This window comes from Lacerta agilis, chromosome 3 (genome assembly GCF_009819535.1).
Source record: "Lacerta agilis isolate rLacAgi1 chromosome 3, rLacAgi1.pri, whole genome shotgun sequence".
Classification (NCBI taxonomy): Eukaryota; Metazoa; Chordata; class Lepidosauria; order Squamata; family Lacertidae; genus Lacerta; species Lacerta agilis.
The window spans coordinates 88239335-88251868 of NC_046314.1; the positions used below are offsets into that span (position 1 = coordinate 88239335).

A 12534-nucleotide genomic window follows, 5' to 3' on the forward strand; every position below is an offset into this window, starting at 1 on the left:
AGCTGGAACATGTGCAGCAGAGGGCAGCCAAGTTGATCAAGGGTCTGGAAACCAAGCCTTATGAGGAACGTAGGAAGGAGTTGGGCATGTGAAGCCTGCTAAAGAGAAGACTGAGAGGAGATAGGATACCCATCTTCAAATATCTAAAGGGCTGTCACATGGAGAATGGAACTACCGGTAGCTTATTGTCTCCTGCTCTGGGGGCTAGGACCCAAACCAATAGATTCAAGTTTCAGGAAAGGAGATTCAGACTGAACATCAGGAAGAGCTTTCTGACAGTAAAAGCTGTTTGATAGTGGAACAGACTCTGTTGGAAGGTTAGGGACTTCAATAGCAGATACCACAAGAATGGTTCCCAGCCTCCTATAGCATCTGACCGATCAGTTCATGGTAGAGAAAGGGAGTGAGATGACCCTCTGGTACACTTATCATGGTCAGGTTTATTTATTACTGACTTACTTTGATTATTTACAAGCTGTTCTTCACCAAAATCCTATAACCTGTATACTGGTGGCAGGCTGTTACTGTTATTTGTAGTACATTATAATATTTGCATTAATACACAATTACCTTCACAAACAAATCCGCTAATGCATTTCCCTATTCATAATATTCATTACATAGTTTAATAACAAACTAAATACTTCTCTATCCATAAAACCTCAGTTCAGAGTCCATTACAGTTCCTACCTGAATTAACAGGTGGATCATGAAAACTCATCTGCCGGTTATCTCTCGATGACATATCTTTATAAATAGGGCAGCGTGCGTCTGCTGAATTTAGTTCACCTTATCAGTTCAAGCACCTTTGGGAACTGAAGCTTTTCACTGAGTGAGAATGTGTAATTTCAAGCTGCTTTGCATGCTTTGCCTTTTTTCCATTTCTCGTAAGAAATGCATTTTAGATCAGGTCCTCAGCAGACTGGTTTAAATCAAGGTGATTGTAAAGCAAGTTTCCAATTTCCTAATCCATCTATTTCCTGAATAAATACATATAATAATTTGGTGCTATAACAATTATATTATCCAAAAGCATGCAGGGGAAGTCACTAACTCACCAAAGGTTTGAGACCCATCGGCTACCCTCAACTAGTTTAGCCGGCCGGCTGAAGCCATTGTCAGGCTGTGACTGCTGCTGCATGCCAACAGGTTCTAGGAGCCACAGGTGAGAACTGAGTAGCCTACATGGTGGGGACCAAAGGAGTGGATGAGACTAACAGTGGGTCCCAAGGTCAAGAAGGTGGTTTCTGCACATGCTTCAAGTGAAAAGCAGGTGGTGCTTATCAACCTGGGAAGGTAGCCCATCTAGAAGGAACTCTGATCCTTAACTTCTGGTACCTCACACTACCCCTTCAAGAGGCCAAGAAGTAAAGCCTACACAAATCTGGAGTAGAGTCCCCAAGATGGTTGGGTGGCACCTTGTATGCTTCCTCCCAGCAACTCCAGCAGTCAAGCTGCTGCCAAACATATTGTTCTGCTTTCCTTTTTTACTACATCAGCAAGGCTGAGAGGTGGGTCTTGTTGTCTGGGCAGCCCAAGACCTCCATACACACTGCCCAGATTTGTGCCCTAGGGAGGTTACTTTGGTGGTACTAATGCAACACGCTGACTTCACCCCCGGAGGTGCACTCCATTGTCTCAATTTTGGTTGCTTCCCAGTGTACGTGTGTGTACATACAAAAACCAGTAGCCTGACATTAGCACTGAAAGCTGCTGTCTTTTGCCTAATGGTGTGGGAGAACAATTCTGTAGGTCTCTGCATGAAGTTCTCTGAAGTTGGTCCTAAATCAAGGGCAGTTCTATACAGTAGTAGACCTGTAACCCTCTAGTTGCTGTTGGACTCCACTCCTATTGGTTCCATTCAGCAGGGACAATAGTTAGGGACGATGGGAGTTGTAGTCGAGCAAGGCCAATGGAATGCATCAAGAGGTTTCGTAAAAATCATAAAGCATACATATCATATGTGGTGGCAATGTAAGGTTATTTAAAAAATGGGAAATGATATATAATGAATTGAAAAATGTTTGTTAAGAAACAAGCAGCTTTTCTATTAGGAATTACAGGAGCTGATCTACCTAAAGAGTATAAAACTTTGTTTATATATGCAACAACGGCCACGTGAATACTGCTAGCCCAGCACTGGAAAGAAGTCCCAACTAAGGAAGATTGGCAAATTAAGTTAATGGAATATGGGGAAATGGCTAAACTAACTGAAAAACTTAGAAATCAAGATGACAACAAATATAAAAAAGAATGGGAAATGTTTATTGCATATATACAAAAGCAATGTAAGAAGTCAATACATTAGCTGGATTTTAAAAACACTTGTAACCCTATGGACAATGTTTAAATTATGAGGTAATTAGAGATAAAGATTCTTGGTTGACATGCATAAATGAAAATACAAGCATATGTAACCTGAGGAGGGAGGAAAGGGAAGCATATGTAACCAGGGGAGGGAGGAGAGGGAATTCAGGGGATTCAAAGGAATCCCAAAATATGGATTTAATATTAAGAGTGTACAGTTGTTTAAATTGTTTTAGTCTTTTTTATTTCTTTTTTAATGTCATGATTGTTTATTGTGAAAATTAATAAAAATATTATAAAAAGAGAACTTTTGTAAAAATCAATTAAAAGTAATAAAAATAATGCTAACTCCAGCTAAGCAGAAATACCATCCACTCATGCACGAGGATCTTTTTGCAGCAAACCATTATTTATAACATGTGAATGCCCTGAGGAAAATGATTTTCAGGGGAAGCTTGGCGAATCTAGAAAAATCTGAAGGGGAGAAACGTTGCTCTTAACAAAGTTACTTAATCCCGGATTGACGGTGGAAGATTTCTTGGTAACAGCAAAAGACTTGTATCACACCACACAAACACCACCACCCCCCTCAAAAAAGCTTGCCTTCCCTCTGCTCTACACAACCTGAAAGTAACTTGAAACCCTATGCCTGTTTACTCAGAAGTAGACCCCAATGGGTTCTTACTCCCAGGGACATGCGCGCGTACGACAACAGCCTGAATTTAGAAGCCCTTCCGGATGGAATGCTGCTAAGTGACGGCACAGCTACTCCACAAAGGATTTCCTACCGAAAAGGGAACAAGCACGTGCCGCCACCCATTCTAAGAGACACAGAGGGGGAGACGCGAGAACGCCCTTAAACGCCGAGGGCAACCCCATAGAACGCCCACGCCGACCACGTGACCGCCGGACCTAGTAGCGTCCTTTCCCTCTCGGCTCCGCCAGCCGAGCGCGACGATTCCTCGTCATCCTCCCTGGAGAGTTTGTGGGGGTCGCTCTCGAGACCTAGGACTCCTGGGCGCGGCGCGGCTAATCGATCGCCGAAAGGAAGAAGGCTTGGACAGGGCGCGGCTCGATCGCTCTGCGCTCGGCTCGGAGGGGCGGGAGCCTGGCTGTGTAAGAAGCCATCCGGCTGGTTTTTTGGCGCCGCTGCTGCCGCTGCCTCCTCTTCTCCTCCTCCTCCTCCTCCTCAGCCCGAGCTGATTTCGGTCGGGGTTGCTGGTGCAGCTATGGCGGAGCCTGCAGAGAAGATGTACTGGGCCGAGTACGCCAAGAGCGGCCGGGCTTCTTGCAAGAAATGCGGCGACAACATCGCCAAGGACTCGCTCCGCCTGGCCATCATGGTGCAGGTAGTCCGCCTCCCCACCCGCCCGACCAGCCGCCACGGGCTCCGTGCAGCCCAGCCGCGCCACGTTGCTTGCAGAGGCGCAGGTGCCTTTGTAGGTGCGCCTCCAGGGTTGCTCTGGGGCTGACGCCGCCGCCGCCGCCGCCGCCGCCCTTTGTTTCTGGCAACAGCCAGAAGGAGCAGCAGCCTTCCGGGGTCCGATCAGCCCGGCCATGTGCCGCATGCGGGTTTCGGAGGAGAAGCCGCCCTCTAGCACGGGCTCGCTCTTTGCAGTGGGAAGGGGCTTTCCCCGTTCTCTTTCTTCCTCCCGCTGCCTCGGAGCAGCTCGAGGTGCAGGTCTAGGTTTAGGCTGCAATCCTAAGCACACTTACCCGAGAGTAAGCCCCGAGGAACTCAGGGGAGTGGGGCGGCCTCTGGATAAAACGTGGTGAACCGCCCTGGGCTACGTTTACCTGAAGGCAGCTGTATAAAAATAAAGTAACACGAGGCATAGGATTGCGCCATGGCTTGCTCATCCGCGAGCTCCTCCCTCGGTCTCGTCCGGATGGTTAAAGGGGTTGGATTGGTCACGGCGAAGAAAGATGCCCTGGAGTGGCCGGTGTCAGTTTTTGTAGCTAGCCGATCGCCAAGTGCAAAATCAGAACTTGGTTGCCACTCTTGAAGATCTCGCTTGGGTTGGCGGCGATTAGGAAAGTTGACTTGCAGTGCAGGCTTTTAGGCATGCTTCTGAGAGAAAGAAGCACCATGTTACTCCCAGGTAAATGGGCAAAGAGAGAATTGCTACCTTGATGTGCTATACAAATACTGTGGTTTAAATAGGGAGAAAGTAACTCCATTTAAACTCTGGGGGACTTGGTTTAGGTTTAGGGTGCACATTTAATCAGGTGCCAGTCCCCCAGTCACATGCTGCAGTCACACGTTTTCAAGCTGTACTCCAGAAGCATGAGGACTGGAGACTTAATTGTGCTTTTTATGCAAAGTTTGACCTGTCTTGGGCAATACTTTGTTGTCGCTTTCATCAGATCTCTGTGGGTACTATTTTTCTTGTTTTGCAAGTATTCATTAAATTTGTATTATGACCTTCCAAAGAACCCCAGGGCATTAAGTTTAGAGTTTTGGCAGAGGTTCTGTGTGTAGTGTTTAATACTAGCAACCCCCTTCCCCTAATTGATGGCCAGTTTACTTCCATAGAAATCAATCAATAACGCATAACAAAATATCATGAATTTGCATATACACCAGCTTAGTTTTAAATTCTGAAATGTTGTAACAGCAGTGGTCAAAGATATACGATGAAAAAACTTGTATAATATGAGTAGACCATAGACAATCTGCATTAAATGCAGGTACAAACTGTCTCCACCAATGCACAAATATTTGTGTGAACATGTACACTTGTTGATTTGTACAGCAAGTACTGTGTACACAGATAAACAGACTACAACTACTGGTGTATTCACGGGTTGCATACTCACTGAATGTAATGTGTGGACACATCTCATTGCAATGGTATAAAACTAATATTACAATTACTTAAGCATGGTTCAGTGTATGAAGCCTGAGAAAATATTTGCCAGCTTTGTGCCCGCTCTTTCCCTTTCCCTCTCCCTACTTTCATATGCCACAGTTCAGTACTTCTGAGGTTTCTTGAATCAGTTTTCTGTTACAGACAAATTGGGAATCTTGTGTTTTAATGTCTGAGTACAAACATGAGTTTTCCAGTCTGGGGGCATGACAGGAGTTTCCCCTCTGCTCTGGAATTATAGGCTGAGCTTGCAATTTAAGAGGACATGGCTTTTTGGCCCAAGGAGGCTCTGGATTATCATCATATTAAATCAGTGTTTCAAAGCCTGATCAAGCCAATTTGACAGCTGAGATTACACAACAAGAACTGAAAGAAAGGTGTGAAGGCATACCTGAGTGGCAATGACTCAGACTTCTGTTAAAAGACAAAGTTGTAGCTAAAAATAGAGTCATATTGCTCACATGCTACTGTGGGTAACAAAAGATTTAGGTCATTCAGGAATAACTATCTTGGAAACAAGTCTATTAAGATAATGCCTAGTAAACCAAATAATTCAAGTGAACAGGCAGGCATAGATCAAAGGCAAACAAGTGAATTTTCTCCAGCAGAAAGACAGGTCTGCTCACAAGCCTTTCCCAACTGGAAAAGCATCCAGATAGAGATCTCTTGGTTTCAGATTGCTTACTCCACTCAAAAGATTGCTTACTCCACTCAAACGTTCAAAGATTGTCTTCTGCTATGAATTTAGTGGCTACAATTACTGTATTCATAAATCGGACATGGAAAGCATTTCTCTTGGAAGGTTCAGAGACCTCTGTCAACATATAGAGCACTGTATAAACATTTGGAAAATGATAGAAATTAAATTAGCATATGCTGGATAATCCTGAAAGACTTTTATAGTATTCAGAATTTTAAAATAATTATTGTTTATTAATTCCTTGAATAATTACTTTGCACTCTGCACAAGCGCTTGGGCCCAACAAGTTATTGTAAATTTTGTAATCCCAAAAGCCAGTGTGGTGTAGTGGTTAAGAGTGGTAGACTCGTAATCTGGTGAACCAGGTTCACGTCTCCGCTCCTCCACATGCAGCTGCTGGGTGACCTTGGGCTAGTCACACTTCTTTGAAGTCTCTCAGCCCCACTCACCTCACAGTGTTTGTTGTGGGGGAGGAAGGGAAAGGAGAATGTTAGCCGCTTTGAGACTCCTTCGGGTAGTGATAAAGCGGGATATCAAATCCAAACTCCTCCTCCTCCTCCTCCTCTTCTTCTTCTTCTTCTTCTTCTTCTTCTTCTTCTATTACCAGTATTTTGATGTGTTCTGCTCCTCTAGTGAGGAACATATGCTTGACAACTGCTCACTGTCTCCCAGAAATCCCTAGCTCATTTTACATTTTTCCCTTTTACATTGACTACATCAGTGTTGGGGGGAATGTTCCAGAACTCATGCTAGTTAACAGAGTATGATTATTAAACTGCCTTCTTTTAAAAAATGGCCTGATGTGCAGTGGTTAGAGTGTTTGACTAAAACCTGAGAGACAATGGTTTGAATCCCAACTCGGCCATGGAACTCTCCTGAGTATCCAACACCAGGTTCAAGGAGCACCGCAAACCAAGAACTTTGCCCTTTAGGGGGGAGCGTAACCCCATCACAGATACTTCGGATCCCTCTTGTGAGTAACTGATGCCCTAGTCAGCAGGACATTTGTATTAAATGGATTTTGTTCTCACACATCTAGTTCCTTGCTTTTGTTTGGAGGAAGTGAAGCACTGCCATGGATGGAAAAGTTACGCCGCAGCACCTCCAGTAAGACGATAGACCAAGAGGCTGCACTCACACAGCATTGCAAACAATCAGAGGCCAAGAAGAAAACATAGCTTCATATTGTGGTTTGCATGGAGCAAGACAAGTCATAAAACATGGTTTGAACATAACATTAAGTCAGGGACTGGAGAGGAAGGAAGTGGGAACTCCTGGACCAGTGTGTGATATTAAGGGGTGTGTGATATTAAGGATATTAACATCAAAAGCAGCAACTTCAGTTGTACAGTACTGGGAAGCAAGTAGGCAGCCAGTGAAAAACATTCAGTTGTTTAAATAAGATGGCCTTCTGCAGCTAATATAGTGCAAAGTGCACAGCTTTGTTGCTTGTTAAGTGATTACTGAGGCTGAGTGAGAGCTTTTTCAAAGGATTTGCAGAAGGTCTCTTTCAGCTCCTTCAAAATAGGAGGAGGAGGAGGAGGAGGAGGAGGAAAAGTTAGGGAGAGGAATACTTTTTCATCTGCTGTACCCTTTATATTACCATGATCTGAATATATTTGCCTTAAATTCTAAGACCTAGAATATGACCTAGAATCCTCTGCAGTGTGCAGAGGTTGCGAGGCAGGTCTGGGTTTCCAGAGCAGAAAAATCAGTGAGGATACAGGGTTGAATCCAAAATTCCCATGAGCAGAATTCCACTCACACAGTGCTCTCACTGAGGAAGTGGAAGTGTTTTGAGTTCTTTGGTCCAGTTCCTCCTTCCAGTCCCTGTGTAGTTATTCCAGAAGGTTGTGGGCTTTCTAGAACAGGGGTCAGCAAACTTTTTCAGCAGGGAGCTGGTCCACTGTCCCTCAGACCTTGTGGGGGGGGGGTGGACTGTATTTTGAAAATATATATATTAATGAATTCCTATGCCCCACAAATAACCCAGAGATGCATTTTAAATAAAAGGACACATTCTACTCATGTAAAAATATGCTGATTCCCAGACCATCCACGGGCCAGATTTAGCAGGTAATTGGGCCGGATTCGGCCCCCGGACCTTAGTTTGCCTACCCATGCTCTAGATAATAATGTGGGAGGTGGCCCTGGGGCAGCAGCAGGAAGGGGCATTGGCAAAAACTGCATCGTCCATCTTCCTCCAGTGAGAGCATATGTTGGATCTCAGTTCAGGAGGAGATAATTTTGGATTCTCTTGCCCCACTTCTTTCTAGACTGCAATCTTGCAACCCTATAACTGCAGTAGATTGTAATTAGAAGTATTTTACAATGGTTGTATTAAATGACTTGGTTGCACATTCCCCACCCCTCCCTTTTAAGAGACTTTTGGTGTTATCAGCAGGGGCTTGGTTGCTTTTGTGAGAGATGGACAGCATTTTCTTTGCCAAGTTCATTAGCCATTAGTGAGTAATAGGTTAGGTCAGGAAAACATCCACTATAAGAGTTGGAGGGCTCCGCTTTCAGAAAATACTGTTCAGCAGATTGGGACTGACGGTATGTCTTTGAGATTGTCCTGTGACATTTGGTGACTGACAGTTGGGTCTCCCCCAACCACCTATTACAATTTCTGGGGCCCTGAGTGAGTTTGCATGAGAATGGTATTGAGTGGGGTGTCAGTTTCAGCTCAACCTTGTTGCATTGGAGTAGGGCCTTGAAGCACGAGAGGTGCTGCTTCCTTTGTGAGCCTTTACCTGAGGACACTTAACGTTGTTCTGAAGAGGCTGCTGCTCACGTTTCAGCTTTCTGAGCGTTTAGGATTACCTGGTAATAATGATGGGAGGTTATGCTACGTTCTGCTCTGCCGTTCACAACACTTCAGGCGCTTCATGAAAAAACCCTAACGTCTGCTGTCGGGAGTCATTTATCAGCTAAATGAGATTACATTCCTGTGTGAAGCATTTCAAGAGCGTCAATAGAAGATAGGATATTTCATAGGGCTTCAGGCTTCTTTTTTTGGTTTTAAACTTATTCTGGTCACGCACAGCATATTTCTGACTCCAGTTACTCTGCTCTCATCTGTGTTCTTGATACCTGAGAGCTTCAACATGTCTGCACCCATCTCCCAAGCCTATGCCATTTTTGAATACCCTGAAACGCATTAACCTCTTACTGCCACCTTTTACCTACCTGTTCCCAGACCTAAAAGTAAGATTGAATTGTGGAGGATGTTTAATTTAATTCAATATTTATTTTGACCGTTTTTATACCACATAATTACTGTAGCCTCTTAAGTAGCGTAGAAGGGGACTCGCTGCAATAAAACTAAAACTGAGTTTAAATTAAGAATTCCTGGAGTGGTTTAACAATCAGTCCCTCTTCCTAGGGAACTCTGGGAAATGTAGTTCTGTGAGCGGAATGGGAGGGGGGTCTCCTAACAACTCTCAACACCCTTAACAGACTACAGTTCCTGGGGTTCTTTGGGGGCATGCCATGGCTGTTTAAAGTGGCATAATACTGTTTTACGGTGTAGCTGTGGCCTGAATGTGGCCAGGATAGTAACTAAACAGCCTCTGCAGTGCTTTGGTAAAATAATGAAGGATGGAGGAGTGATGCTCTGGGAGGAGGTGAGGTTATAAATACATTATAAGCTGGGCCAGAATTACGTTGGGTTCCTACACACACACACACACACAACAAACATGTTCATATTTGAGTTTTTTCCTCTCCTTTTCTTATTCTTACCATTCTTTTCTTCTTAGTCCCCCATGTTTGATGGCAAAGTACCCCAGTGGCACCACTTCTCCTGTTTCTGGAAGCGGGCTCGACTGGTGTCCCACACCGACGTGGTCGGCTTCTCGGAACTGCGTTGGGAAGATCAGGAGAAAATTAAGAAGTCCATAGAAAGTGGCGGCGCCGGAGCAGGTAGGCAAATGTTTAGTGACTCTCGAAAGAGATACCCGCTTGCTGTATGAGCCTAGATATCAAGCAGCTTTGGGCTATTGGGTTCCCAGGCTTGTGTGCTAGTTGTTGCCCCAGATGTGTGGAAGGTGTCCTGGATGCAAGGAGACAGGCTGTAAATAAGACTCAGCCTCCCATGTAGTTGCCATGGACATTTGCAAGTTTTCAGCTTGAGGACTGGAGGAAATGGTTTTTGCTCTCACCACCTGGAATCTTCTTTATCCCCCATGCAAATGGGGATTGACTACCAAATGGGGCTCCAGGGTTAGACCCATGTTCACTATGTCAGGAAACGTCCTACTCACAAGTAGAACCTTGGCAGAGACTGGCATGTTCCCTCCCTCCTGGACGATCGTTCGGGAGCTTCATAAGCATTCCTCAGCCCAAACACCACAGCGACTGATGTCTTCTGGCATCAGCACACATATTGATCTGCAGAGGTTTGCGCAGTTGCGTGACAGAACTCAGCAACTCAGCATGTTGGCTAATTACTTTATTTACATATAAATGCACACAGAGCTCTTCATCCTGGCTCCCTCTCTCTCTAGCATCACACAGCAAAGAGAAAGAACAAAGGACAATAGTCCCACTTCAGGGAACACAGTAAGACAAACATCCTGTCTACGCCATATCCCATTCCTGTGGAATCAAAAGACACACTGTCATGTGATAGACAGCAATCCCATGACTGCACACGGGGAATGAATCTTCAACACACTACCCAGAGGTCCATGAAGGGAAATGCTGGACATTTATCTAATAAATAAATGTATATATATTGTTTGTTTTCCAGGCAAAGGTGACCAAGAGGGTGGTGGCAAAAGTGATAAAAGTTTAAACGATTTTGCCGCAGAATATGCAAAGTCCAACAGAAGTACCTGCAAAGGCTGTAATCAGAAGATCGAAAAGGTAAAATAGGTGTGCAATTCTGTGTCTCTCTAATATGAGTTATAGCACTCGTAATGTATAAATCCTTTTCGGGAAGGGCCATAGCTCGGTCTCTGAGCATCTGCTTTGCATGCAGAAGGTCACAAGTTCAGTCCCGGCATCTCCAGGTAAAGCTGGGAATGTCCCAAATCTGTAACCATGAAGAGATGCTGCCAGTCAGTGTAGGCATTACTGAGCTGGATGGACTAATGATCTTACTCTATATAAAGCAGGCAGGTTCCAATCTTCCTGTACTGTGGAGGGTTGAGAAATTCTCTAGAATAATGTGGCTGGGGGCTAAAGGGGTAATTGGCAAAAATTGCCTCCTTTCAGAGCATAACCTATAATTGTGGACCTTTCTGCACGAATTAGAAGCACTGATTAATTTAATCAATGGGAAATTAATGAGATTTCTCTCTTCAAAATGCTTCATTATTGTCTTTTAAGATACATATTTTGCCTCAACCTTCTGTCAATAACTCATGCAACCTTTTACAATCTTGTAGAGCTCACGTGTTTGGTATAAGAATTTGAATTTGTGTATAAAAATTCTCTGGCCTTTTTGCACATAACGGTAAGATGAACTGTGGCTTACTGTGAACGTGCAAGCATGCTGGTGCTGGTAGAGAACACCCTGGCCATTTTTGCAGCTCATGGTTTGTTTCGAGCAAGACAAACTAGCACTAGATGGAATCTACACACACATAAAAAAACGCTGTGAAAATGCTGTTTTAAACAAAGTTTTGATGGGGGGAGGGAAATATACATTGAATTTTCCATAGCTCACTGTTGACATCTAGTGTCACATTTGTATATTGCACTTTACAACACACTTAAACTATTTTATTTGCAGCTGTATAGCTGAGTCCCCAGTGTGGCAGTATCAGGACTGGGGGAGGATGAAGCGGGTTCCAGCATGCTTGCTTGCTTCACAGCAAGTCATAGTTTGGCTTACGTGAAGCCAGTAACACAGACAGTAGCATGGTTTCACTCATTTATTTAATCTGCCCTCCTTCTCCCACTCTCTCCTGCAGGGTCAAATCAGGATTTCAAAGAAAATGGTGCATCCTGAAAAGCCCCAGTTGGGGATGATAGACAACTGGTACCACCCAGCCTGTTTCGTCAGCCGCAGAGCAGATCTGGGGTTTCTTGCCTCTTTTAGTGCCTCTCAGCTGTTAGGCTTTGGGCTCCTGAATGCTGAAGATAAAGAGACTCTGAAAAAGCAGCTGCCTGCAGTCAAGAATGAAGGGTATGTTGAGTATGCCAAAAGAAGGCAGGGTTTCTGTTGACGCAGCAGTAGCTCAGGCAATTGTGAGTCAGGCACAGTAATGCCAGAAACTTTAAAAGGTCTTTCTTCAGTTTTCCACTCCCCGGAGAGAGGATGTTCAGAGAGCTGCCATGAGACTAGTTCAGTTAGCTCGGGCAGGGGGCTTGGGTAGTCTGCAGCAACTTAACCTTCCTTGCGAGACAAGTTGCTCAGGCTGAAGTCCTGTGATTTCACCTTCTTGGTTCATGGAGTTACCTGGTCCTGCTGGGCTGCTCATCAGCAAGGTGGCACTTCATAGTTGCAGATAACAGGCTGGAGCCAGTGTGGTGTAGTGGTTAAGAGCAGTAGACTCATAATCTGGTGAACCGGGTTCGCTTCCCCACTCCTCCACATGCAGCTGCTGGGTGACCTTGGGCTAGTCACACTTCTCTGAAGTCTCTCAGCCTCACTCACCTCACAGAGTGTTTGTTGTGGGGAAGGAAGGGAAAGGAGAATGTTAGCCG

General features: G+C 44.7%; 1 protein-coding gene across 1 annotated transcript in view; it reads left to right on the forward strand.

Annotated features, from left to right (window-relative positions):
- The first annotated feature begins 3441 nt into the window (after window positions 1-3441).
- The window catches only part of PARP1 (poly(ADP-ribose) polymerase 1), a 36031-nt gene continuing 26938 nt past the window's right edge, over window positions 3442-12534 (forward strand). The window contains exons 1-4 of the mRNA XM_033144655.1: window positions 3442-3656; window positions 9639-9801; window positions 10631-10746; window positions 11799-12013. Coding sequence (XP_033000546.1) covers window positions 3537-3656; window positions 9639-9801; window positions 10631-10746; window positions 11799-12013 — 614 coding nt within the window. The 5' untranslated portion in view covers window positions 3442-3536. The remainder of the gene's footprint in view (window positions 3657-9638; window positions 9802-10630; window positions 10747-11798; window positions 12014-12534) is intronic.